Source organism: Mustela erminea, chromosome 13, assembly GCF_009829155.1.
Source record: "Mustela erminea isolate mMusErm1 chromosome 13, mMusErm1.Pri, whole genome shotgun sequence".
NCBI classification, from domain to species: domain Eukaryota; kingdom Metazoa; phylum Chordata; class Mammalia; order Carnivora; family Mustelidae; genus Mustela; species Mustela erminea.
In genome coordinates this window covers 79,222,855-79,250,080 of record NC_045626.1, presented here as the reverse complement: position 1 = coordinate 79,250,080, position 27,226 = coordinate 79,222,855, and the positions used below count along the sequence as shown (strand labels likewise).

At 46.9% G+C, this 27,226-nt stretch overlaps 1 protein-coding gene across 10 annotated transcripts in view; it reads right to left on the bottom strand.

The window, feature by feature from the left end:
• Positions 1-27,226, bottom strand: part of NOS1 (nitric oxide synthase 1) — a 170,974-nt gene that overhangs the window by 18,146 nt on the left and 125,602 nt on the right. For 8 of the 10 annotated variants that reach the window (XM_032309123.1, XM_032309122.1, XM_032309120.1 and 5 more), the window contains 13 exons: positions 24,940-25,079; positions 23,117-23,291; positions 19,587-19,688; positions 18,127-18,321; positions 17,628-17,713; positions 15,125-15,269; positions 13,742-13,846; positions 13,097-13,155; positions 12,032-12,133; positions 10,159-10,275; positions 5,156-5,330; positions 812-950; positions 296-374 (listed from right to left, as the gene is read on the bottom strand). In XM_032309123.1, the coding sequence (XP_032165014.1) occupies positions 296-374; positions 812-950; positions 5,156-5,330; positions 10,159-10,275; positions 12,032-12,133; positions 13,097-13,155; positions 13,742-13,846; positions 15,125-15,269; positions 17,628-17,713; positions 18,127-18,321; positions 19,587-19,688; positions 23,117-23,291; positions 24,940-25,079 (1,619 nt within the window). The remainder of the gene's footprint in view (positions 1-295; positions 375-811; positions 951-5,155; positions 5,331-10,158; positions 10,276-12,031; positions 12,134-13,096; positions 13,156-13,741; positions 13,847-15,124; positions 15,270-17,627; positions 17,714-18,126; positions 18,322-19,586; positions 19,689-23,116; positions 23,292-24,939; positions 25,080-27,226) is intronic. The other 2 variants (XM_032309127.1, XM_032309128.1) reach the window with 1 other exon arrangement.

Below are 27,226 nucleotides of genomic sequence, written 5' to 3'. Positions count from 1 at the left end.
CTGGTACAATGAACATTAGCAGTTCGACAAGGGTGTGGTCTAGATTAAAAATTCCTCATACAACCTTTCTTTTTCTGCTTTCCACGACGATCTGTCCTCTCTTGGTCCCTCTAGGGGGCTTGGCAAAGGGAAGGTGGGAAAACCATGATGCTACAAAGCAGCAGGGGCATCTCAGTGGTACTGGGGACGGTCATGGGAAGCCAGGTCTCTGAGTCAACCAGGGCTCCTCCCCGCAGGTGGTGGGGGGCATCTGGAGCACAGATGGGGAACCCTGAGCCAAGCAAGGTGTTCCTACCTGGATTTAGGGCTCTGAAGGTTCTGACGGCTGAGGAGTCGAGCAGCCGAGACCCGCTTTTTGTGGACATTGGATAGACCTGCGGTGAGAACAATGACAGTCTCCCTGAGATGGGGTTAAAGCATGGCCAGTACAAAGCCTCCAGCTTCTCCTGATCCTCTCTTCACACTTGCACTGTCCTCTGGAGTGAGGCGAAGAGATGAAATAGAAGTTGGGTGGGTTGGGGGAGGGCTGCGGATAATGGAGAAGGGAAGGCAAATCTAGTTGAGCCGAGCAGAGAAGAACAGTTTCAGGGTAATGGCGCCACGCTGCTGGAGGGAGAAACATCCAGGCGCAGGTCGGCTCGGTGTGGGGCACTGGCCGTGTATTTATTTTCAGAGGACTGCCCTGAAGAGAGATGGAAGCCATGACACCCAGCTTCTTGTGGCAACTTTTGGGGGGGGTGAGGGCTCCTTTCTCCCCCAACCCACATGCATGGGGGGCCCTGCATGCCCCCCAGAGGTCACGGAGAGGTACCTTGCGTAAGTTCTGGAGCTTCGGCCACGTAGGTGAGGCGGAACTTGTTCCTCTTCCAGCTGCGGTCGTTGCTGATGAGGGAGTTGTTGGCCTTCTCGATGTTGACATCATCTCCCACACAAAATACATCACAGGCTGCCTGTGGCACATGCAGGGCTCTCAGTGACCTCCCAGGCCCGGCCTGTATCCATCCATCCGTCCGTCCACCCATCCATCCATCCATCCATCCATCCATCCATCTATCCGTCCATCCATCCATCCACCCACCCATCCACCCATCCATCCATCCACCCATCCATCTATCCGTCCATCCATCCATCCGTCTATCCATCCATCCATCCATCCATCCACCCATCCATCCACCCACCCATTCATCCATCCATCCATCCATCCACCCATCCATCCATCCATCCATCCAACCATCCATCCATCCATCCATCCATCCATCCACCCATCCATCCATCCATCCATCCATCCATCCATCCATCCATCCAACCATCCATCCATCCATCCATCCATCCATCCATCCATCCACCCACCCACCCATCCATCCAACCAACCATCCATCCATCCATCCATCCATCCATCCACCCACCCACCCACCCATCCATCCATCCATCCATCCATCCACCCATCCATCCATCCATCCATCCATCCATCCATCCATCCATCCCTCTATCCCTCCATTCCTCCACCTACCTGCCCTCCTTCCCTTCTCCTCTCCCTTACTTCCCCCCTTTCCCTTTCTTATTTCCTTCTATCCATCCATCCATCCATCCGTCTTTCCTTCCCTCCTTCCTTCCATCTGTCCATCCAACCTTCCATTCTTCCATCTATACCTTAACTTCCCCTTCCTTCCTTCCTTCTTTCAATCCACTCACCCGCCCAACCACCCATCCATCCATCCCACCACGGACCGGCCAGCCATCAGTCTATCCACTAACCCATCCTATATGTTTTGAATGTTGTTGATATGCTGGCTAGATCAGCTTTACTAATTAATGACTTTAAGATTTAACCTCTAGGGGTGCCTGGGTGGCTCCGTGGGTTGGGCCTCTGCCTTTGGCTCAAGTCATGATCTCAGGGTCCTGGGATCGAGCCCCGCATCAGGCTCTCTGCTCAGCAGGAAGCCTGCTTTCCCCTGCTCCTCTCTGCCTGCCTCTCTACCTGCTTGTGATCTCTGTCAAATAAATAAATAAAAATCTTAAAAAAAAAAAAAGATTTACCCTCTATTTAGTATGTAACTTTTATGTCATTTATTCCTAAAACCAATATTTGTAGAGGTCTAACATTAAGCAAGAAGATAAACACCTTAGGGGCACCTGGGTGACTTGGTAGATTAAGCCTCTGCCTTTGGCTCAGGTCATGATCTCAGGGTCCTGGGATCAAGTTCAGCATCAGGTTCTGCACTCGGCAGGGAGTCTGCTTCTCCCTCTCCCTGCCCCCACACTCCATTTGTGTTCTCTCTCTCTCAAACAAGTAATAAAGTTGGGGCACCCGGGTGACTCAGTCAGTTAAGCATCTGACTCCAGCTCAGGTCATGATCCCGGGGTCCTGGGAGTGGGCCTTGTGCCTGGCTCCTTGCTCAGGAGGGAGTCGGCTTCTCTCTCTCCTCCTGGCCCTCTCCCCTACTTGTGCTCTCTCTCACGTGTGCTCTCTCTTTCAAATAACTAAAAATCTTTAAAAAATAAGTTAAGTCTTTAAAAAAAAGAAAATAGACACCTTAGAACATCCTAGCTATCTTATTCTAAAGATTTAAACACATTAAAAGCAGAACATATTGAATGTTTGAACATCTCCCTATGAATTTTGCTTTTTTTCTATTTCTATTCTTTTTTTTTTTTTTTCCCAAGTTCATAAGTTCTCTGACTTTAGTAATCCTAAGAATTACCATTTCAAATTCAGGTTTTTGGGAAAGAAGCCATGGATAATTCAAGAGTTTTTTGTTTGTTTGTTTGTTTGTTTTTTTAGGGAGACAGAGCACGTGAGCAAGGCGGGGAGAGGCAGAGGGAGGAGGAGAGAGAGAATCTCAAGCATACTCCATGCTGAGTGCAGAGCCTGATGTGGGGGTCTGTCCCATGACCCTGAGATCATGACCTGAGACAACACCAAGAGTCAGATGCTTACTGACTGACCCACCCAGCTGACCCAGTTCAAGAGGTTTTTAAGAGTAACTTTAACCACTTTTTGGCCGTGTGTCGATTTTCAGATAATCTAAACATCCGTCAGCTGATGGACAAAATACGATATATACATACAACAGAGGATTGTGTGGCCGTAAAAATCAATGAAGTACTGATAAATAATACAATGTGGATGAACCTTAAAAATGTGAGAAATGAGCCAGTTTGAAAAGACCACATACTATAGGATTTCATTCACAGGAAACGTCCAGGAGAGGCAAAGCTACGGAGATAGAAAGTCGGTTAGTGGTTGCCAGGACCGGGAGTTTGGTAAGAGGATGGATGGGGTCGGGGGGAGATAGCTAAAGGGTACAGTGGCTTAGTAACAGGTCCTGCGTCTGGGGTGCTCAAAGTGGCCGATCGAAGTCAAGAACCATAGTGACCTCAAGGTAACAGGAGAAGTTATCACCATTTTCCTTGTCTAGGGAGAAATGCAGAAACAGGCTGATGGACACAGCCTCCCCCCACAGATATCCAGATAGCTCAGGGCCTCAGTTTCCCCTTTTTTTCCCTATTTGCTTCTGCATGTAGGATGGAAAGTGCCAAAGGAGTGACAGGAGGTTGCCTGGTGTCCTTTCTCCTGTGGCGGCTTGAGAATGTGGCTCCACACATTCCGGCGTGGAGGAAGGAGCAGGTGGAGGTGGTGGGGTCGGCATTCATGGCTTTTTGTTTTTTTCCAGGATAGCCAGGAAGGCCATTGTTCATTATTCTCCTGTGACCTCATATGTCTAGAATCGCGCCATCCAATAGGATGTTCTATCATGATAGGATGTTCTGTGCTGTCTCCTGGGATGACCACTAGCTTCTTGGGACTACTGAGTATGTGAAATATGCAGCCAAGGAATGGGCTCTTTAAGTAGAATCTATTTAATATAGATACTAAATAGAATTAAAAACTAATTAAAAATGATTAAAATTTTATACATCCATTATGGTGTATAAAATGTATAAGTAATTATTTTATGCAAGATAAATACATTTATGCAAATATGCAATATATGATATTTCTGTCATAATATACAGTATTTTATATTATAATTAAACATTTTATTATTTCTATGTATATATATACAGACATTTTTCATGCAATATAAAATTCATCATTTTAAAATGTACTAAAATGTACAATTCCATGGTTTTTAGTGTGTGGAGAGAGAGAGAGTGCAACCACCACTGCTATCCAGTTCCGGAACATTCTCGTCCTCCCAGAAGAAGCCCTGTACCCATCAGTAATCATTCCCATTTTCCATTCCTCGAGAGCCCAGGCAACCACAAATCTAATCTCTGTATGCATTTGCCTGTGCTGGACATTTCCTATAAATGGGAGCATAGACCTTCTGTGCCTGTCCTCTTTCACTCTGCAGGTTTGCAAGGCTCATCTGTGGTGTAGCAGGTGTCAATGTTTCATTCTTTTCATGGCTGAATCACATTCCATTACCTAGACATACCATGTTCACTTGTTCATTCATCCTGTTGAATGTGAATTCATGAATACTGACATTTAAATTGCATACGGGTTGGGGCGCCTGGGTGGCTCAGTGGGTTAAAGCCTCTGCCTTCGGCTTGGGTGGTGATCCCAGCGTTCTGGGATTGAGCCCCGCATTGGGCTCTATGCTCGGTGGGGAGCCTGCTTCCTCCTCTCTCTGCCTGCCTCTCTGCCTACTCTCTGTCAAATAAATAAAATCTTAAAAAAAAAAAAAAGCACACAGGGCTAGTGGCTCCCATATTGGTCAGCGAAGATCTAGCACAAGAGGGAGAAGCTTGTCCAAGTAGACAAATCGGAGACCTGAGCTCCAGGATGAGGCATGGCCCCCGGTGTGGCTACCCAACTTTATGTTTTTGGCCTACTTGTCTACCAAATGCAAGGGAGGGATAGATTCTTCCCAGCTCTGAAATCCCAAGACTATAATTTCTTTTTATAGATTAAGTCTCTAACCATAATGAAGGGGGTTGGATTCTGGATGGAGAATGTGTGTTTTAAGACCATCTAAACCCATCTGAGTTGTTGACAGCTGTATCCTGGCTGGATACATGAGGGAAATACCAGGGGTTCTCTCAAGTTTCTTCAATTTCTGATGGTGTCGGTACTCTGTCTTTGGAGGTTTTGAGGGTGGGTCGTGAATTCTCCCCTTAGGTCTCCAAGATCTGGGCCAGTGGTTACCTTGAAGACCTTCTTGGCCCAGGTCCTGAAAGCCTCTTCTTGCCCACAGAGCTCATCCCCTTCCCTCATCTTCAGGATTCTCTCTCCTCCCAGCTCCTCCAAGAGGGTGTCCACGGCATGTCCAAAGGCGCAGAAGTGAGGGTAAGCCCGGGAGCCAAGGCCAAACACAGAGAACCTGCCAAGGAGACAACAAAAGCTCCGTGTTAGGGGACCGTGGGGCATGAGAGGGTATCTGGTATCATGGACACTGTGTCCCCCTCCCCAATTTCATATGTTGAAATCCTAACCCCCCAATTGTGGTTGTATTTGGAGATGGCACCTTTAAGGTGGTACCTGAGGTTAAATGGTGTCTTAAGGTTGGGCCCTAGTCCAATAGGACCAGTGTGCTTAGAAGAAGCGGAAGAGAAGCTGATAGCACTCTCTCACTCTGACGGTGGAGAAAAGAGAGGCCATGTGAGGGCATAGCAAGATGGTGGCCATCTGCAAGCCAGGAAAAGAGCCTCGTCAGAAACCAATTCTACTGGCACCTTGACTGCCAGCCTCTAGAACTGCGAGAAAATAAGTATCTGTTGTTGAAGCCATATACTCTGGTATTTTGGTTATGGCAGCCTGAGCAGACTGAGACATTTGGTTATCTCCAAAAGGACTGTGTTTAGCCCATGGTGATCAGATGTCCCTAAGCCCACCTGGGGAAGGCCATTTTAAAATCTGGGAGCCCCTGGGGCCTCTTCTTATCTCCTTCTAGTTCTCTGTTAGCTGCAACGATCCTCAGGAGAAAATTCCCAGTGGTCCTAAGGAGGATGAATTAGGGATAGTGAAAACCCAGAACCATTGGTTTACTTCTCATGCATCCCTTTCTAAGCCAGAGAAATTAGTCTACTTTTTTGGGAAGGCTTGAATTCTATCATGGACACAACCAGATGAGTTTTAAGTACAAAGGTAACGAAAATCATAATACAGCAGTCCTCAGGGTCCTATATTAATGAGGAGATCAGAAGGACTTGTCATTAACACATCAAATGTTGTATGTTAACAAATTGGAATTAAAAACAAAAACTTAAAAAAAAACCCTCACATCAAACGTTGGTGGGTAAACAGGTTCTTCTAAAAGGGAATGAAAGGTTTATCAATATGCGGCTCCACCTCTTGGGATGTCTATGAAATTCATTTGCGTTGTTAGGGCGCCTGGGTGGCTCAGTGGGTTAAAGCCTCTGCCTTTGGCTCAGGTCGTGATTCTGGGGTCCTAGGATCGAGCTCCGCATCGGGATCTCTGCTCGGTGGGGAGCCTGCTTCCTCCTCTCTCTCTGCCTGCCTCTCTGCCTACTGGTGATCTCTGTCAAATAAATAAATAAAAATCTTTTTTTTTTTTTTTAAAGATTTTATTTATTTTATTTGACAGAGAGAGAGATCACAAGTAGGCAGAGAGGCAGGCAGAGACAGAGGGGGAAGCAGGCTCCCTGCTGAGCAGAGAGCCAGATGCGGGGCTCGATCCCAGGACACTGAGATCATGACCTGAGCCGAAGGCAGCAGCTCAATCCACTGAGCCACCCAGGTGTCCCAATAAATAAAAATCTTAAAAAAAAAAAAAAAAGAAATTCATTTGTGTTGCAAACCCTCTTCACCTAGATACCACCAAGAAGGTGGGTGTTTGAATCAGTGGGGGTCCAGTTAATGAGATTTTTCCTCTCTGTTAAGGTGGGCTGCCTTGACTTGAGTATGAGAAGGGAAGGGCTGTGTCTCAGATAGCCGCTCTTGCTAGTTTGCTGTCCTAGAGACACTTTATGTCACACTTACAGGGCTCGGTCCTGGCTGTGGGTCTGGACCTCACCAGGACCGGAGTGACATGTTGGTGAGTGGGACAGGAACACCGCACCCCACTTTTTTCCCGGGCTGGAGTTTTCCGCTGCAGACGATCATCTCGGACAAGCCCAGATGTGGGGCTCTGTAAGTTATTTCATGGGGGCTCTGGGTCTGAATCTCTTTGTTTAGGATGATGGGGTCAATTTGGCTAAAGACTGAAATGGGGCATGCGGGGAAGGAGGAAGGGAAAGGGACTCCCATTCTCTCTGTCATTGGAGATGCACTTGAGATGGGTTCAGGCATCTCACAGATCAAGTGAGGGTTAGCAGAGGTTAACATCTGGGAAGGAGCACTTTTGCCCCAAGCCAGGCCCCTTAGCTTCGGCCCAGTGGGGATCGGAAATTCCTAGCATCAGTCATGACTTGTGGTTACGACACTTGTTCCTCAAACATGCAATATTTATGTTCATGGCATCTGCCATACCGACTTCCAGTGATACTATTGTTTCCTTATTACTGCTGTTTAACTTGCTCTTAATTTGTACTCACTAGCTTATCAAACCCACCTGTGTTCACTAACAGATGGCTCAGGCGATTCATTCATTAGTATATTTCCTGGTACACCTGAAGCCTGCAGCCCAGTTACTTTCTCACGTTTCCACCACGATCTTCCTATTGTAAACCTCCAAACCAGGAACTAGCAAACTGCTTATACATGGGGCCAGAGAGTAAATATTTTTAGGTTTCTAGGCCAAGAAGCAAAATCAAAGCTATCATGTAGATACTTATGTGACAGACAGAAAACAAATTCCTGCACATTTTTATTGACAATAAAAATTTAAAAACATTTTTATTACACTTACTAAGGATCATGTTTTAGTACTATGTTTACTTATGAGGATCTATCCTCATAAGTATCCCTTCCCCTCATGTTTGAGGGGGAGGGATAGCGTTTTGCTTCATTGGGATTCAACGGTAATGTTTCCTATCATCGAGTGAGTTGCAAATGTTCCACTAGAAAAACCATTCCCAGCTCATGGGTTGTGGAAGAGTCCACAATGGCCAGGCTGAACGCACCTGTGGGTTGTAGCCTGCCAATGCCTGCCCTGAGCCGTGATAGATTTAATATGGGAAAAGTGGGTCTGGCCATCAAAGTACAAAACCGATGTTCAATGTCAAAACTAAAACAATGCACTGATGTCAAACCCTGTGGAATGAATAACACCAAGGGTGAACCCTTGTATAAATTATGCATTTTGTGTACTCATGATGTGTTGGTGTAATTTCACCCATTGTACCAATGTACTACTCAGGATGGAGATGGTAGGGGTGGGGGAGGCTGTTTTTGTTGGCAGCTGGGAAGGAAACACAAGGGAAATCGCTATATCTTCCTCTCAGTTTTGCTGGGAACCTAAAGTTGCTCTAAAAAAAAAAATAAAATCTATTAAAAAGGGCACTGCTATAGACAAAGGGCTGATATCCACGATCTATAAAGAACTCCTCAAACTCAACACATACAAAATAGATAATCATGTCAAAAAATGGGCAGAAGACATGAACAGACACTTCTCCAAAGAAGACATACAAATGGCTAACAGACACATGAAAAAGTATTCATCATTAGCCATCAGGGAGATTCAAATCAAAACCACACTGAGATACCACCTTATACCAGTTGGAATGGCCAGAATTAAGAAGACAGTAAACAAGTGTTGGAGAGGATACGGAGAAAGGGGAACCCTCTTACACTGTTGGTGGGGATGCAAGTTGGTGCAGTCACTCTGGAAAACAATGTAGAGATTCCTTAAGAAATTAAAAATAGAGCTACCCTATGATCCTACAATTGCACTACTGGGTATTTACTCCAAAGATACAGATGTACTGAAAAGAAGGGCCATCTGTACCCCAATGCTCTTAGCAGCAATGGCCACGATTGTCAAACTGTGGAAAGAGCCAAGATGCCCTTCAACAGATGAATGGATAAGGAAGATGTGGTCCATATATACAATGGAGTATTATGCCTCCATCAGAAAGGACGAATACCCAACTTTTGTATCAGCATGGACGGGACTGGAGGGGATTATGCTGAGTGAAATAAGTCAAGCAGAGAGAGTCAATTATCACATGGTTTCACTTACTTGTGGAGCATAAGGCATAACACAGAGGACATTAGGAGAAGGAAAAGAAAAGTGAATTGGGGGAAATAGGCGGGGGAGACGAACCATGAGAGGCTGTGGACTCTGAGAAACAAACTGAGGTTTTGGAGGCGGGTGGGGGTGTTGGGAGGGCCTGGTGGTGGGTATTAAGGAGGGCACGTATTGCATGGAGCACTGGGTGTGGTGCATAAACAATGAATCTTGGAATACTGAAAATAAGAAAAAAAAGGCACCGCTGGAGATAAAACTTCAATATCTAGGACCCCTGTGATGGGAATGCATCTACCAAGCATTGCCATGAGCAGGTATGAGAAGCTTCGGTTAGCAAAGTTCAGGAAGATTTGCAGCCAGGCCCAGATGTTCGGCTTACATTAGCCTTGTGTTAACTAACATCGGCAAAACCAAGGATGTGACATCCAGTTTTCTTTCTCGTCGAACTGAATTTACAGCTGTTGAAATACAAAATATCTGTCTGTGTCCTACCTAAAATGACCTCTTGGTATGTGACCCCTGTACTTTGGTAAACATGGGGTTGGGTCCACGTTTTTTGCATCTGACCACACATTAGAGTCACCTGGGAAACTAAGAAAGTAAAAGGCAATACTTGCGCCCAATTCTAGATGAACTACATCAGAATCTCTGAAAATGGGGCTTGGGTATTGGTATATTGCAAGCATCTCCAGATGATTTTGATGTGTGTGCAGGGTTGAGAGCCACTGGCACACGGCAGGGGTGACTCCAGAAGCTTCTATCAGGTGTAAAACGTATCACCGGGAAGTGTAGCTCATTGACTAACAACCTTCAGCACACAGGATGATAGGCTGAGATTTGGAAGATGGAGCTCTGAGAGTGTGTTTAGGAAGAGGTGACAGGAGAGCCCAGCTAGTGTGCTTAAATAGGTTGGGAAGAGTCACTAGACAATGACAATACAACTGGTTATTCAAGAGAAGGTTGGAAATAGAAGGGAGACCCCCTAACAAAGAGCTCACTTTGCAACTGAATCCAGCTCACCAAGATGTCTTCCCTGATACCCTCAATCCTTGCTCACCTCACGTTTGCCAGGGGTCCAGCACTCTCGAAGTTGTCTCTGAGGTCTGGCCCGTCACCCGACGATTTATGGGAGTCAGAATATGAGGAAACGCTATTGAATCGGACCTTGTAGCTCCTGCCAAAACAGAAGAGAGCCTGTGAGTCCTGACTTGGAACCCCTTGTTGAGGTAGACACCCCAAAGGATCTTCAAATGACCAGTCCTGTTTCTAGAACTTTCTCTCGCATGTTGAGACCATAAGTCTTCTTCTTCTTCTTTTTTTTTTTTTGAGACCATAAGTCTTCTATGGACTCTTCCAGAATGGATCAACTTACCTTCATCCACCATGATGATAGCTAGTCATCTGCACATGATACCACTTGTATTTAAAGGGTTTCTGACCCCACTCAACTCAGGAATCTTGAGAGCAAGATTGTCAAAATGATTTAAAGGGGGAAAAAAAGTCACAAACAGAACAGACCATTCCCTAACCATTAGACCAAACTTCTTGGCTTGCCAAATTGTGATGAGCACACAAACCCTTCCGGGATGCTGCTAAAGGGCAGATTCTGATTCAGCGGATCTGGGCAGGGTGTGAGGTTCTGCATTTCTAAGAAGTACCCAAGAGATGCCCATGTTGTCAGTCCCCAGACCTCAGTCTGAGTAGCCAGAAGCTAAGTCAGTCTGAGCCAGTCAGCTAAGAACTAACTTGTGCTGCCTGCTATGGTAGCTCTGGGAATTTACTGAAACATAAAGTTCAATGGATTCAAAAGAAACACAGTTAAGTATTCTGTTCCTCGCTTGTACTAGTCACGTATTGAGCGTTCAGGAGCCACATGTGGCTAGTGGACGCCATATTGGATAGTACAATTGTAGAACAGTTACACCACCCTAGAAAGTTTTCCTGGATTGTGCCAGACAACTCTCATTCAATGTTCTCTCTCATCAAGTTATGGACCTTGGACGTTTCAAGGAGCTGTCACATTTCCCATTTCAAGAAATGTGGAAAACGTTCTAGCACTGAGACATGGCATGAAAAGAGATTGAATCTTTTATTAAACTCTTCTGAAGGGGATTGAAGGGGAAGGAAGATGTCACTGGACGCAGACCTCAGCATGAGAGGCTCGGGAGCCTTGAGACTTCAAAGAAAGATCCAGTCTTCTTGTTCTCCTCCAAAATTGGGAAGTGTTGTTTTCAGGCAAAGAAAAACAACAACAACAACAAACAAAACATAAAACAAAACAAAATCCCGAGACCAGAAAACAAAACAACCCCCCCCAACAAAAGCCCAACACCCAAACCAAAACAAAACGATACCCCGCAAACAAATCCAAGAGCAAAAGACAAAAAAAGACACTGCGTGTTCTGGCAGGCAGGGCTTCTGAGCTGGACGTTCTTCAAAGTTTTCGTTCCAGCATCAGGAAAGTTCTAAATATATGTAAGTGTATTTTCTGCCCTAAAATAGTCTCACATTGAGTCATTTCTGCAAATAAGTCATGCAACATATCAGGGGGTGGCTGTGTTGTTAGTGTGGGAGGGATGGTTAATGCTTGTGGGTTAAAAATAACGGCACATGTATTTGTATGAGGTTTGAGGTTTTTCCAACCGCTTTCCTCTTTGTTTTTATCCTTTGATCCTCTCAGCCGCTCCCAGAGATGGCTGGGGCAGAGATGGTTTCTCCCCATTTGGCAGATGAGAAAGACTGAGGCCCAGAGAGGTCAAATGCCTTGCTCAAGGTTGCATGGTGAGTCAGTGGCACAGCCTGGGTTAGGACTCAGGTCTCCTTGAGATGCAGGTGTGGCCTTGGATGCTTGGGCATTGGACACACCCACCCGCATGCATACACGAACACAGGGCACACACGCCCATGTACACAGCACACACACACTCTACCTCTGCTGGCTGTCACGGGCTGCAGCCAGACCACGGACTCCTGGGTCACCTTGGGGGAGGGGAGGCCCTTTACGGGGAAAGAAATGCAAGGGTTCCGGGTACCTAGAGGGGAGAACAGATGGTGCCCTCTCTCTCCCTGAAGGAGGGGTGAGGGGGAGCCTGTGATGGTCACCTGGAAAGGGGAGGGGCAGGGGAGAGCAAGGACAAAGATGGCTAAGCAGGAGGGACGCAGCTATCCCTTGGGAATGGAGCGTATGTGAGCTCGGCAACAGGTGCTTTGCTAAGGAGAAAACCAGGAGAGGTTTTCTGTGGACCAGGGTCTCTAAACACCAGTCAGCTAAGGCATTTGCTCTGCTCCGTGCTGGAGGAGACGCCGTATCGGGCTCCTTGAAAGAGAGCTCAGCACGCACATGCTTTATGTTCTCTGCTTTATGTGGGACTTACGGCTTTGCAAGGGTACTCGTGATGACAGGCCACCTCATGAAATCTCTTTAGAACCCAACCCTGCATTGGGACGCAATTTCACCACGAACATCTTTTGGCTACAGTTATTTTGTTGTTGTTGTTTTCTTTTTGTTTTTTTGTTTGTTTGCCTTAGGAGGTATCTCATCTTTGGAACTCAACCTCTATAGTAGCTAGAACTCCACAAGGAGCATCCCATAGAACAGTTCTGGGGAAAGAAACTCATTTTCGCTGATTTCAAATGTATGTTTCCAAAGTGGAGAGATAATAAGAACCAGTGTCTACACTTATGGGGTTCTGAGTTTTCAAAAGATGCCCACATCTATTTTCTCCCTCGGTTCTTACAAGTTAAGAAGTTAAGGCAGGTATAATAAGTCCTATTTGATGGAAAAAGAAACTGAGGCATGGGGCAGTAAAGTCACCCAAGGAGCCAGAACATGAGCCCCTAGTGATCCCCAGACACCCACCAGCTAACATTGCTCATAAGGGGACCTTAAGTCACAAAAACCAGCCCGCACTCAAATGTGAACCCCAGATGCCAAAAGACAATGTTCAGTTACCCACCCAAGTATGTGACGTGACCCTGGAGGGTCATTCACTTACTTCCTTTCCTCGTGCACAGAGTTGGGGTGCCTCATTTCCATCAAAGCGCAGCCGAATTTCTGGAAGCCAAAAGAGATGACTGAAACATGGAGTGGGACTTAGAAACCCGGAACAGGGTTGGGCGTCCAGGGTCCTGGCTGACACATCAGGCACATGCCGCACATGCCTGAAGCCTCTGGAGGCCAGGATGCTAGGGACAATCAAGGGTTCAGGCTGGGCAGCTGTGTCTTCCACGTGTGTGGGTACACGTGGAAGGACACACTGATGAAGCGACTCCAGGTGTGGACCCGCTACCCCCAGCACACAAATCCCCGCTGTGGCTTTCTCTTTATAAAAATACCATCCCCGCTTCTCTTATCTGGAGCAGGGGATGTCAAAGTCCTGATTGGGGTATTTATTCCAAAGCAGCACAGCTCACTCAGGAGAGAGCATTTTCACTGAGGATTGGCTCATCAGTAGACATCATGGGACTGAGGTCTTGGAATTGTCCAATCTTTGTGGAACTTGGATCCAAATAGAAGTCATGGGATTTTGAGGCTCTGGGAGGATTTCCAAACTGGCCAGGTGTAAGGTGTACCTTCTGCCCTTCCTCCCTACCCCCACCCCAATGGAGAACATGCTAGAACAGGTGAAAGGTAATCTTACCTCCCCATTCTCAGGGGGGTCTCCATTGCCAAAAGTGCTGGTAACCACAAGGACGAGAGTTTCATGTTCCAGATGTACAATGTCATATTCTTCCATGGACATCACCTAGGTGGGTGAGGATGAAGGAAGGGGGGAGAGGAAGGGAGAACGTGACAAGGAGAAGAGGTGAGAGAGAACAAAAAGTGATGGGGAAGGAGAAGAAGAGAGACAGAGGAAAAAGATGAGTCATCTTGAACCATCTCCTTTGGAAGAAGAATCAAATGTTCTGGGTGTCACTATTTCAATGGGCTCAAGTGGGTAGAACTAGAAGATTTTTGGCAGTGTGAGGCCTTTCAATGGTCACAGTGGCCTGAAGGACCATAAAGAATCTGGGAGCGATGGTGGAAGGGGTTGGTCGCTAATAGAGAGAGATCTTGATTGAGATCTTTGGGCTTATACCTAACTGATCCTGGAATCTTCTTGACCACATTTAGACTGGGAATGGCCCAGCTGGCTCTGACCAGGTCTGCTTAAACAACTTGCTAACCTCCCTCTACCAGCATGGGACTTGGGCCAAATAAGTCTGAGATCCCTGTTCTAAGGAAGATTATTGCCCTATATCTTAGCATGTCTTGAGCAACGTTTCTCTAAGTAGGTTCTGGGGAAACCCAGTCCCCTGAAAGGCCCCTTGAAAATGTGAGCCATGAACAAACATGCTTATATTATAACCCCTTTTCATTTGGAGATTAGAATACAGTAGACCTTGAACAACAGGGGTTTGAACTGTGTGGGTCCACTTATACGTGCATTTTCCCCAATAAATACGGTACAGTACTGTCAATGCATTTTCTCTTCCTTCTCGTTTTCTTAATAACATTTTCTCTAGGTTCCTTCACTGTAAGAATAGAGTATATAATACATACAACATACAAAACAGGTGTTTATCAACTGTTTGTGTTATCATTAAGGCTTCTGGTCAGCAATAGACTATTTTAGTAGTTAAGTTTGGGGGGAGTGGAAAGATATATGCAGATTTTCAGCACCCCGACCCCCATGTTGTACAAGGGTCAACTGTATGGACTTGCTAGTTGAAGGCTCTGAGATTGAGCTGTTTTTAATGCAGAGCTTTCCAAACTCACCCCAGAAGATTTTCTCATAAACCCTCTAAGATTTGGCTCTGAGATGGGGTTTCATTTTGTGATTCCTGGACTCTCCTGGAAGGACATGGGAAGACGGGCCTCAAAGTCCCCTGCAATTTATGCAAATATGCATGTGTATGCCGAAGGGCACCTCAAGATGCGCTTTCATTCATTCTCAAAGGTTCTTCTCTGTTGACCTCCCTCCTTCCCTTCCCAACTGTGTTCACCATGAAGGGCCAGGGAGCTGGCACTACCCCCTACCCACCTTGGCATCAAAGGCATGTTTGAAGATCTCGCACAAGGTTTTAGCATAGGCCTGCGACTTGCCCGTTTCTGTGGCATAAAGGATGGTCGCCTTGACCCTCTTGGCCATTGCTTGCCCCATGAGCTTGGCTGAGAACTTGACGGCTCTGGGGAGAAGAGGATGGAGAGGAAAATGGGAAATGTATAAAGAAGGGAAGATGCTAGACTGGGGCTTTTGGGTAAGAACCATGATCCCTGAAAAGTAGTGGGAGAAAATTTACTCTCTTGATGTCTGATGGTTTCAGGGACACTAGAAGCCTGAGTCTAGCAACATATTGACCTCTTTATTAAACCCTCCAGAGCAAGTAGTCATGAGCTAACACAGTTGGTTAGTTTTGTTAGTTTGTTGCTTGGTTGACCAATTCTAGTCTTGAGAACCTTGGTTTGCCAAGCATGGCCCCCATATATGATCCTTCATTCATTCATCAAATGTTTGTTGGGTGCTAACTCATGTATTGGGCAGAGTTATATGAGCTGAAAAATATGGACATGTAGCTATCATGAAGCTTTCATTCTAGTATGTGTGTATGTGTGTATGTGTGTGTGTGTGTGAGAGAGAGAGAGAGAGAATAAATCACTAGGTATTGAGTTAGAAGGAATTTAGAGGTTTATAAATCCACAAAGGAAGGACTTAATCAGGCTGCATCTTCAGGGTCTTGCACAGAGCCTGATAGCTAACAGGCACTAAATAAATATCCATCGAAAGAGGAAATGAATTTTAAAGATGTTGTTCCTACCAAAGCCCTGGGGAGTTTGAATAGCAAGGCTGGGCTCTTTCCAGTTAAATGGAGAATTCAGAACCTGGGTTCCTTCCTTCCTGTTGATGAGGGCATAGGGGTGGCAGACAGGCAGAGGCTCAGGAAGTCCTGGGCTCATCTCCTGAGCCAGCATCCCTGGTCCAACGAGGATCCTTAGCGTAGGCAAATTGTTAATTACCCCCACCTGGGGATGACTGGTGGCAAATACATTTTTGAGAATCAGGGAAACCACCCACACTGCAGGAGGACCCCGAGCTCAGGGGGAGAAACAGAAAAGAATAAAAGGTGTCTGGAGGATCCCCTTTGAGTGATTGGAGCATAAAAAAGCATCTATAATTAACTACCATTGTTTCTATCCCACACTTAATAGTGCAATTAATGTTTTAGATTTCTTCCTCCTTTTTCTTCCCGAAACAGTTGAACTGAAGTGAAGCCAAAGGCTGCCCTCCCCGAGAATATCTGTGATTCTCTTGTTAGAGAAGGAATGGTTGCTGATGTGTTCTTGTGTGGCTGGAAGATGGGGATTAGGTGGAAGGAGAGAGAGGGGAGGAAGACAGAGGGAGCGAGATGGCAGGAACCATGTTAATGGAGCCAGAACCTAGGTTTGGAGTCACCAGGGCCTGGCTTCTGGGGTTCATGGAATGGATGGCATCTGTAGGGATTGCACCCTGAGAGTGTTGGACCAGAGGGTGCTGATGGAAGAATCGCTCAATGTATGCCCAGATCCTCTGCCCAAAGGTTAACTCCAAACAGGGGTCTGTGCTGACGGAGTCTGTGGAGTTCACTTTAGGAGAAGGCTGGTCTCCCCATTGGATCATCTCAGTCACCCCCTACCTCATTAATCAGTGGGTCCCTTGGTTGGCCACACATTCTCCAGGAATTATTACTCTTTGGTGGCTTGGCCCATAACCTCTTTCCCTCCCTCCTTCGTTCAGTTAAGTCTCTTCATCTCATTCTTCAGCCCAATTGTCATCTTCTGAAGGAAGCCCTCTCTGACCTCCCAAACTCGGTTAGCTCTATATATGGCACCATGAATCAGCCCTCAATGGCACTTGCAATGTTTACTGTATTTGTGTGATTCTTGGAAAATGAAGGGCTGTGAGCTTTGACAGGAACAACATTGATCTGGCTCATCAGGCATCACTGGAGACCAGCACAGTGCCTGGCACAAGGTGGACCCTCAGTATTCATTTCTTGGCCAAATGAATGAATGAATGAATGAATGAATGAATGAATGAATGAAGGAGTCATGTTAGAGTTCAGCCCTGGGAGAGAGCCCTCTTGAGTTGGCTCATCCCAGTTCCTCCCACTTCTGGGTTCAGTGACTTCCTGTTGGTAGCTTGAAATTGGCCAAGGAGGAGTAGTTACACCATGGAAATTGGCAAATGTTACAAATCTACATCATTATTATTATTATTACTAGAACCACTCTTGTTATTTTTTGGAGAGCTGGCTTATCAATAGGCCACTGTCCTTCAGACAAGAATTTAGCACATGAAAGTGAGGAACGTGAGGTTAGGAAGGAGAAAAGTTGAAGCAACATCCATATCTCAGACCCTCAGGCAAAGAAGGCATGAGGGGGTCAGAGAAGATGGAGAAGCCACATCACATGAGGGGTCAGAGGCACAAGCATCTGCCGAGCCTCCTCTTTTGGGACTCTCTGAGTTTGGAGGCACTTCTATTCCCCACCCACTTGAGGTGACTTACTCTGCCAGTTTCTTGAAGCCGATGGCTCGCCGCTTTGTGGGGGTCCCATTGGTACCTTTCCAGACGTGGGTGTTCCAAGGCTCAGGCTGGGAAGAGAGGACCATGGTCAGTGCAGTGAGGAAGTCTAGTTCCCCTTAGGGAACATGCAGGACTTCCTGGGTGCTTGTGGTTGCCCATCTATGTCCAACCCTCAGTCCTTGAAGGGACTGATTCTGCTGCTGGTGTACATAGGGGTCTTTGTACAGAGTGGCTGGTCCAGTCTCCCTGCATTGTCCATCTAGACTTTCCACTCGGCCCTCAATCCTTCTCAAACACTCTCCAGAGGACCCCATTAGTCTCTGAGCTAGAGCTGTGCTGGCCAATATGGTAGCCATCAGCCACATTGGCCATGGCGCCCTTGAGTGCTCAAAGAGCAAGTCTGAATTCAGAAATGCTTGAAGCAGAACATGCATCCGAAATATTGAAGATTTAGCACCAAAGAGGCAGAGAGGGGCAGGACCTGGTATTCGAAGGAGGGGGTGAGCCGGTAGTTGAGCATCTCCTGGTGGAAGACTGGGGTGATGCTGCCGGACATAGGGGGCACAATCCACACCCAGTCAGCAGGGCAGCCCCCCCGGCAGCGGTATTCATTCTCCATGTGCTTAATGAAGGACTCGGTGGCCGAGTGGTGGTCAACGATGGTCACTTTGTCACTCTGTGGGAGGAGAGGGGACGGGGAGTCAGGAAGGAAAGGAAGCTGGGTTATTTCGGGACTCCTGTCCCCATTGAGCAGTGTTTCCCAGAGGGGGTCCCGGAGATGACATGAGGCCGTGTGAAGTGATTCTCCACACATCCCTCTCAGTTGTACCCAGGGGAGAGTCTCCTTTTGGTGCTAACCTGTTTTTAATGCCTCTCTTGCCAATTTTCCTCTCTCCTTCCTCCCCCACCGCCATTTTTCACCAGAGGGAGGAACCTCAGGCAGCACTGAGCCAGGATTTAACAACTCTGTATTGTTTCCCATGTGTTTATTTGCTTATTAATTTATTTAATATTATATTACTTTCTATTTATGGCAAGTGATACTGACCCTCCATTTACAGTGCTGATACAAAATCCTCTTAAGCATTTTTAAGTACTCAGGAGGAGTTTATTAAAATTAAGGCACAGAAATTGCAGTGGAGGTGGGTGGATTGCCTATCTAGGTAACCCACCCCCCGGGGCCTGTGCTGGTTGGCTGGTCTGGATTTGAACCTTGTCTGAAGAGCACTTTCCCTCTCTGTCCACAAACCCTCCCCTTCCCGCATCTTCCTTCCTCAATTCCTCATCCTGCTCATATCTCTCCTATCTCTGGCTCACTGGTCTTCACGCCAGGCCCCCAGCCCACCAAACTGCGCTCCATCTTTCTCAATGACTCCCCAAAACCCACTCCTCCACACTTAAGACAGAAGAGGGAACTTCCTTCCCCCTCATGCCAACACAACCTGTCTCCTCCCTGGGATGTTCCTGCGTGTGCCCACTCTCCCTGTGCCTGACATGGAGACCCATGGTCCGTATTCATATCTACCCATGACTTGATCCATTCATTCTACAGCCATCCTATGTAATTCCACCTACCACTGATCCACACATTCAGAGGGACGATATGCTTCTGATAATGAAGATGGGTATTCGTGTCCGTTATGTGATAGTCTGAACCCCAAAGAGGTGGCAAGACACAGAGGATGCCTGGCGTCCCAATTCCAATAAATCATAAGCAACAAGTCCCAATGCCCCTCCCCCCACCTATTCATCTCTTCCTCGAACGGTCTCCACCCAAGTTCCAAAACGGAGATCAAGGCATGTGTGTTGGGAAGTAGAACTTGCTGGTGAACAGATCTCCCCACTCCTGGCAGCCAGGTCTCTTGACCTTCTGTTCCAAGCCTCTGGAAGGCTTTAGTGCCCCCTGGAGATGTGCCAACCAGGGCGTGTGCCCTGTGCTACCTGGAAGCTATAGAGAACAGCAATGTTGATTTCCACCAGCGCCTGGTCCTTCCACAGGGAGGATGTCTTCCTCATGTCCAAGTTCATCTTCTTGGCCACTTCCTGAAACAGGAATGAAGCACAGACTCACAGGCTGGGCCCCCACAGGAGAGACAGGGCTACCAGTGAACTTCTTCACCAAGTAGCCAACTCAATGCCAGGCTGTCAAACTCACTCTAAAGACTTTTCTATTGAGAACCTGCTGGTAGCAAAGCTAGAGTGACTTGGGTGGCCATTTCATTTTTGAGCTTACCTTCTAGTGAGGGAGAGAGACAGTTAATATTGTGATAAATGCTAATTCCTAGGGAGAAAATAAGACAAGGGAGGGCGATGAAGAGGGGTGAGGGGGCCAGACTGAGCCAGGGTAGTCAGGAAAGACCCACTGTGGAGGTGGCATTATCGGGTGAGACCCAGATGATGAGAAGCAGCAAGATGATATCTGCAGGTCTATGGAGGGAAGGTTCTAGGCAGAGAGAACAGCCCAGATGCAAAGACCCTGAGGTGAGATGAGGCTTGTACCATCTAAGATATAGAAGGAAAGCCAGTGTATTTGAGGGGTGGGAGCAGTAAGCCAGGGGAGTTGGTGGGAGAGAGAGGCAGGACTGGATTGTGCAGGATTTGGGATAAGCCTAGGAGTCAGGATTTCATTCCAGATGTCATGGAGAGGGTCTTTGGAGGGTTTTAAGCAGAAGAGTGGGTCTGGAAGTAACATCATCTGCTTTCTAGAAGGAAAAGCTCTCCACTGATCCTGCTCTATGTCTGGAGAGTAGCCATGCTTGGGACCCACACTGCAGGGACTTTGAGCTCAGGGAAACACCTGCCTTGAGTCTATCTGACAGATAAGGAAACTGAGGCTCAGTGAGATCCATAGAGCCATTTGGCCTTGGAGCTGGGGCCCAGGCAGGGGTCCAACCTCCAACACCCGAGAGCAGCTACCCAGCTAGCTGACTGCCTTGGCTACAATGGAAACAAACCAGCTCCTGACGCGTTACAACTCGAGCTGAACCAGGGGCTGATGTCAGGAGAGGGGAAGACCCAATGGCAAATTCATTAATTAGAGCTTTGCTTTTCCTTCCTCTGTCAATTCTAGTCACTTGTGGGAGCCCAGGTCTCATTATGGGGTTAGGAGGCGACAATTTCTCAGGTTTGGGGAAACGGCTTCCCAGCCCAGCTGTCAACATTTGTACATAACAGAGATCAGACTGGGAGGGCTGGCGCGGGAGTGTCTCATTTAAGTTACTCGGGGAGGACTGCCTACAATGGAAATGTAAGCAGAGACCATGAAAGCAGATCTCATATTAATCCATTCTTTGCGGCTGGGGTGCTAGGGTCTGCTGTGGTCCTTTGGCAGTGGCATATCCACAGAAAGAAAGACATTTTCCGTTTTCCATAAATACCTACAAAACTTGAGTTATCTTACGAGAGCAAAGTGTCTGTGGCCACAATGTTGCCATTGTAACTGCCCCACCATTACTGTGGTTACAAAAATGGAAAGCAGTTGCAGGGGAAAAAAAAAAAAAAAGACTCTATGATTAAAAAAAAAAAAAATCCCCAAATGTGATTGGAGTCACATCTATGGAAATTGCCTGAAACATCTTTTCCTTTCCTGCTGTAAGTTTGCAGAGATCAGTGGCTGCCCAATAGAATCTTCTAGGGAGCTTTGAAAAATGCTGGTATTGAGGCTCTATCTCTGAGCAATTACATCTAAATCCCGGTGAGTGGCACTCAGGCATAATATAGTCCCCTAGGTAATTCCAGTGTGTGGCAAGGCTGAGGACCCCTGGCTTCTGTTTCCAAGCTAATACCCATGGGATTTTTTTAAAAAATTGAGACATCGTGGGCATATAACATTGGTGTGAGTTTCAGGTATACAGACTTAAGGTGCTGGTTTGATACATTTATATGGTGCAATATGATTACCACTGTTAGTTAACACCTCTATCATGTCACATAATTATTATTTCTTTTTCTGTGTTGGGAACAATTAAGACCCAGTCTCTTAGCAACTTTGAAGTTTATAATTCAGTATTGTTGACTATAATTACTCTTCTCTGCATTAGATTTCTAGAACTTATTTATCTTTCCGCTGCAAGTTTGCACCCTGAAACATCTCTTCCCTAACTCCCCCACCCACCAGCCCCTGGTAACCAGCATTCTGTTCTCTCTTTATGAAATTGGCCTTTTTAGATTCCACATACAAGAGATATCGCAAAGCATCTGTCTTTCTCTGTCTGACTTATCTCACTTAGCACAATTTCTTCAAGGTTATCCATGTGAATGCCCATGGACTTTATTTTGTTTTTTTTTTTTTTAAGATTTTATTTATTTATTTATTTGACAGAGAGATCACAAGTATGCAGAGAGGCAGGCAGAGAGAGAGAGAGGGGGAAGCGGGCTCCCCACCGAGCAGAGAGCCTGATGTGGGGCTCGATCCCAGGACCCTGGGATCATGACCTGAGCTGAAGGCAGAGGCTTGACCCACTGAGCCACCCAGGCGCCCCTATTTTGTTATTATTATTTCTAAAGATTTTACTTATTTATTAGAGAGAGAGAGAGAGAAAGAGAGAACAGTCATAGGCAGGGGGAGCGGCAGAGGGAGAGGGAGAAGCAGATGCCCCACTAAGCAGGGAGCCCAATGCGGGGTTCAATCCCAGCACCCTGGGATCATGACCTGCGCTGAAGGCAGACACTTAACCGACTTGAGCCACCCAGGTGCCCCACACCCACAGATTTTAACAACAGAAACCTAATGCTCGATTATGAGTTCCAGTCTTGCCTTATTTACTGTGTGACATAGGCCCAGTGCTTCACTTCTCTGTTTCTCTTGCCTCCTTTGGAAACACCGCCGGCCACGGCAGACAGTTGTTAGGAATAACAGTTGCTGGCAAGACCACAGCTATCCTGAGGCATCTGCCAGATTCGAGCTCCAGAAGCTACCCTAGCAGCCCTTAGTAGATGAGGATGACTCAGCCAAGGAGGGAATCAGACCCTCCACAGAGACGTGCATATGCTGACACACCACTGCCAATCCTCCTGCCTTGTTTTTCAGGAAAGAGGCAAGAAACATCCCGAGTTCATGGGTCATTTTCAAACCATTCTAATAAAAGGCTGTGTAAGCCGGATGGTTAGGAACTTGGACCATAAGTCAGACTGAGTTCTCATCCCCACTCTGCCACTGGCTAGCTGGGTGACCTTGAGCTTGTCCTCTAATCTCTGAAAGACCTCAGCTTCTTCATCTGTGAAATGGGGATTATCAGATGCAGAGGCGATACACAGTGCTTGGCACAGTGCCTAGCTCACAGCCCCTGTGCTGTTCCCGCCGCAGACAATCTGGGATTACCGGGGGGTTCACTCGCAGTGCAGCCTCTGTTTCCTCTGTTGGAAACCCGAAGAGGTTTCCAAGACCCAAAGCTCAGACGTGGGGACAGAGCGCTGGGCCCGCCCCCTCTGCCTCCTGCCTGCCCATTGTGATGGCCAGGGAGGGACCTCACCTCCAGGATGTTGTATCGAGAGTTGTCACAGTAGTCGCGGACGCCGATCTCTGTGCCCATGTACCAGCCGCTGAAGGGGCAGGCGCTGAACTCCAGGCCGCCAATCTCCAGCAGCATGTTGGACACAGCGGGGAGGCCATACCACTTCAGGCCCAGATCCTTGAACCACTCAAACCTGCGAACAGCGACACGGCCCAGGTCACCATGGGGCAGGAGACTCTCAGGCAGACGCGTGGGCGGGGCATTGGGAGTCCAGGGATGTGGAAATGCCAGCAGCCTCCTGGACCTCGCTAGGTCAGTCCCTGACCCCTGGGCTCCATTTCAGACCGGTAGGATCGCAGGCTCCACAGCCGGGCCCAATGATACACATTTTTAACGTGTCTCCCAGGTGATGTGGAGGAACATGCAAGCCTGGGAGCCACTGTACTGGGCTGCCATTGATCTCCTGAACCCATTCTGAAAGCTAATTCAGGAAGAAGGGAGTCTTGCCAAATTCCTTCCTACCCCAGGGCCTTTGCACGGCATGTCCTTCCTCCCGGGATCCTTTCTCTTCCTTCTGTGTCTGCCCAGCCCTTACCTAACCTTTAATTCTCAGCTAAAATATTGCTTACTCTGGAAGCCCTCCCTGATGCTCAGTTTAGGCTGGGTCAGGTGGCTTGATGCCTCTGGGGATCATAAAATTTCTTTTGTAGCACTTTATTAGAATTAAATATTTATTTAGGTAAGAGTATGTGCAAGTTCTCCTTCTTGGGATGGAGAACACCATGGAGGCAGCGACCAACTCAGCTATGAAGGGTTGCACAATGCCTGGCCCAGAGCAGGATTCATAAACCATGTTGAAGGAATGCATTGATGAATGTAGGCCAGGTTTCACCGGGAAGATTGGGTGAGTTCCCAGATACTGGGCAGTGTCAGGAGCTTCAGGAGCTTCAGGTGCTCCCTCTCCAGGGATGGGACAAGGGTGAAGTCATTAAGGCTCTAGCCTTGGGTGCAAAATTTAAGAGGGCTCTAACAAACCCAGTAATCAAGACCAGTACTATTTTTTTTTATATTATATTCTAAATTAACTCCATGTTTTCCAAACAAAATCAGTACCCACCCCCCAAAAAAATCCACAACAAACCATCAAAACTTTAAATAAAGACAGGTCTCACCTTGCACATGCATGGCTCACCTTGCTTGCTTTACCTGAATTTCAGCCCTGAACTGGATCCCACCTTTACTTAAAATTTTCACATAAACATTTAAAAATTAAAGTTTGATAATTTTTTTGATACAAAATTAATTTATATAAAAAGACTGCATTAATATAATATTTGGATTATTGAGTTTTTTGCCCTCCCCACCCCCATTTTGCCTCCAAGGTCAGGGTCTCACTATGGATTTCCTTCACTCTCAAAGTGTGAATTCTGCTCGTGCTGCTGGCCCGGCTCTTACAGTTCCTTCCTGGCTCCAAATTCCTTCTGGACTTGACCCACGTCAGGTCACATAGTTTTAAACAGCTCTATTTAAAATGAATGCCCACAACAAGACAGGAGGTGCTTCTGGCTTTCTGGAAAGCTGGAAAAAGGCTGGAAAAGGGCAGGTCCCGGTTGACTGCATAGGAGTGGGGTGAGGAGGGAGATTATGGCTCAGAAGAGATGGTCATCCCCTGGCTGGTCAAGGAGGACTTACTGCTTAGGGGAATCCACTGTGAGCAAGGAACCAAGACCCCCTTTCTGCCTCTGTCTGGGCTAGAGGGAGAGTTAGGGGCTTAGGGAGAGGCAGAGAGGGGCACTGGGTGAATCCTCCCCCACCTCCCTCCCCCTGCCAGTTCTTCTTACTTGGGGTGCCTAATAGGCACTTCCAACACCAGCTCTGGGGGAATCTGGAACAACTCGGGGTCGTTGCCGTTGGCCTGGAGCAGGAGTGGCAGGACGTCGAAGCGGCCCCTTGGGGGTTTCCAGCCCTGCTGGACGCAGATCTGCAACCAGAAGTGGCCAGGTCACACCACCTCCACTGCTACCGTACCCCAGGCTCCCTAGCCACAGCGGCGGGGGGAGGAGGCGCAGAGATCCCAGTGCAAGCCGGCCAATGGCACTTTCCTCTGGAGGCTCTGGGCCAAGCTGTTCTTGCCCACTAGGGACTCCCGGATGGCAAGAAAGGAATCTGACTGTTTTATCTACACCACCCTCAAGCCCAGGGTCTGGCACGTCCTAGGTACTCACTCTGGAACTGTGTGCATCGGGTACCCTGAGATAGAGAACCTACCACATTTGATGAGGGTGGAATGATTAGAATTTGTGCATAAATGCATCTGTTAGAGCAGATGTCGAATCGAAATATAAAGCAAGCCACATAGGTAATTGAAAATTTTTTAGTAGCTACATGTAATTTAATTTAATTTTTAAATTTTAATTGTTTAAAAAGATTTTACTTATTTACTTGACAGAGAGACAGAGTCAGAGAGGGAACACAAGCAGGGGGAGTGGGAGAGGCTTTCCGCTGAGCAGGGACCCCCCTCCCCATGCAGGGCCCGATCCCAGGACCCTGAAACTATGACCCGAACTGAAAGCAGACGCCTAACGACTGAGCCACTGAGGTGGCCCTTAAATTTTAATTTTTTAAATAAGATTTTATTTATTTGAGAGAGAGAGAGAGACGAAGAGTGAGTGGGAGAAGCAGACTCCCTGCTGGTCAGGGAGCCTGATACGGAGCTCGATCCCTCATAATCTGAGCCGAAAGCAGACACTTAACCGACTGAGCTACCCAGGCTCCCCTTTAGTAGCTACATTTAAAAAAGTGAAAAAAGAGCCCAAATATAAAGCAAGTGAAATAATTTCGATAATAGGCTCATTTAAATAATATATTTTAATTTCAATAATATTAGATTACTAATTATCATCATAATTATAATATTTATTATATCAATATTAACTTACCAATATTATATTAAATACAGTACCAATAGCAATATATATATATATTCTAATAATATATTTAACATTTACGTTAAATATGTAATATAGTTATCCAATATATCAAATATATATAACATATAATTAAATGTATTAATCATCATTAATGTCATGATAAATCTTAAATACATTATTAATATTACTATAATAAAAGACATTTAACAAATGTCAATACACTTCAATTGGTATATTAATTTTTAATAAATATAATAGTCTAAAATTATCTACAATATTATTTCAATATGTAATCAAGATGAAAATTATTAATGAGCTATCTTCCAGTCTCTGTCTTGTTCTCAGTCTTCGAGATCTGGTGTTACACTTACGACACACCTCAATTTGGATTTTTTGGGAGCTCACCAGCCACATGTGGCCAGGGGCTGCCCCACTGGACAGCACAGGGAGAGTGGGTTTCAAAAGACACGGTTATGGTTATGTTTGGGGTGTTTCTGTCTGCAGTGTCCATAGAAAGAGGAAGCACGAAATCAGGGGCTTAGGAAAACACGGGCTGTCAGCAAGGTTTCTGGAGACAGAAGGGGAAGAAGACGCTGTGGCATTTCTGTTCCGGTGGCCAGGAGGACAAGGTCAGCCAACTTTGCAGTTAGCGCTCAGCCAAGTGGAGCCGAGAGTCTGGCTGAGGCGGAATCGGCACAGGTGCAACTCCTGGTCGCCCTGGTTACAGCCCCTTCTCCTCCATAATAGTATTTTAATAAGAAAAGCCACATGCAAATGAAGTCAGCTGTCTTGAGGGACTGGAGAAGCATTTGGTCTTGCCAGCTCTGTCCTGAGGGGTGGTGTTTGACGAAAGAACAGAGATGAACTTCAGCTGGGGATGAGCGGGTGATAAATAAGAGGGGAGCTGGGCTGTGTGCCCGGGACCATGGGTCTGCCTGCGGTGTCTCCTGCGGGCACAGGTGCTAGAAGCTCCTGTGCATTTCCTGTACTACCTGTCTGCAGCCCCACAGATGGGGAGATGGTGGTGTTCGTTTTCCTGCCAGCTTTTATGAACTGACTTGGGCCACCAGAAACTGGGGTCATCTTGGTACGATGCAGAGACAAGCCCATCCAAAGAAGGGCTGGGTAGATAGACCCGGGTAAACGGATGAATGAATGCTAGGAGTCTGATGTATTACCGGGCTCAGAACCGGTATGC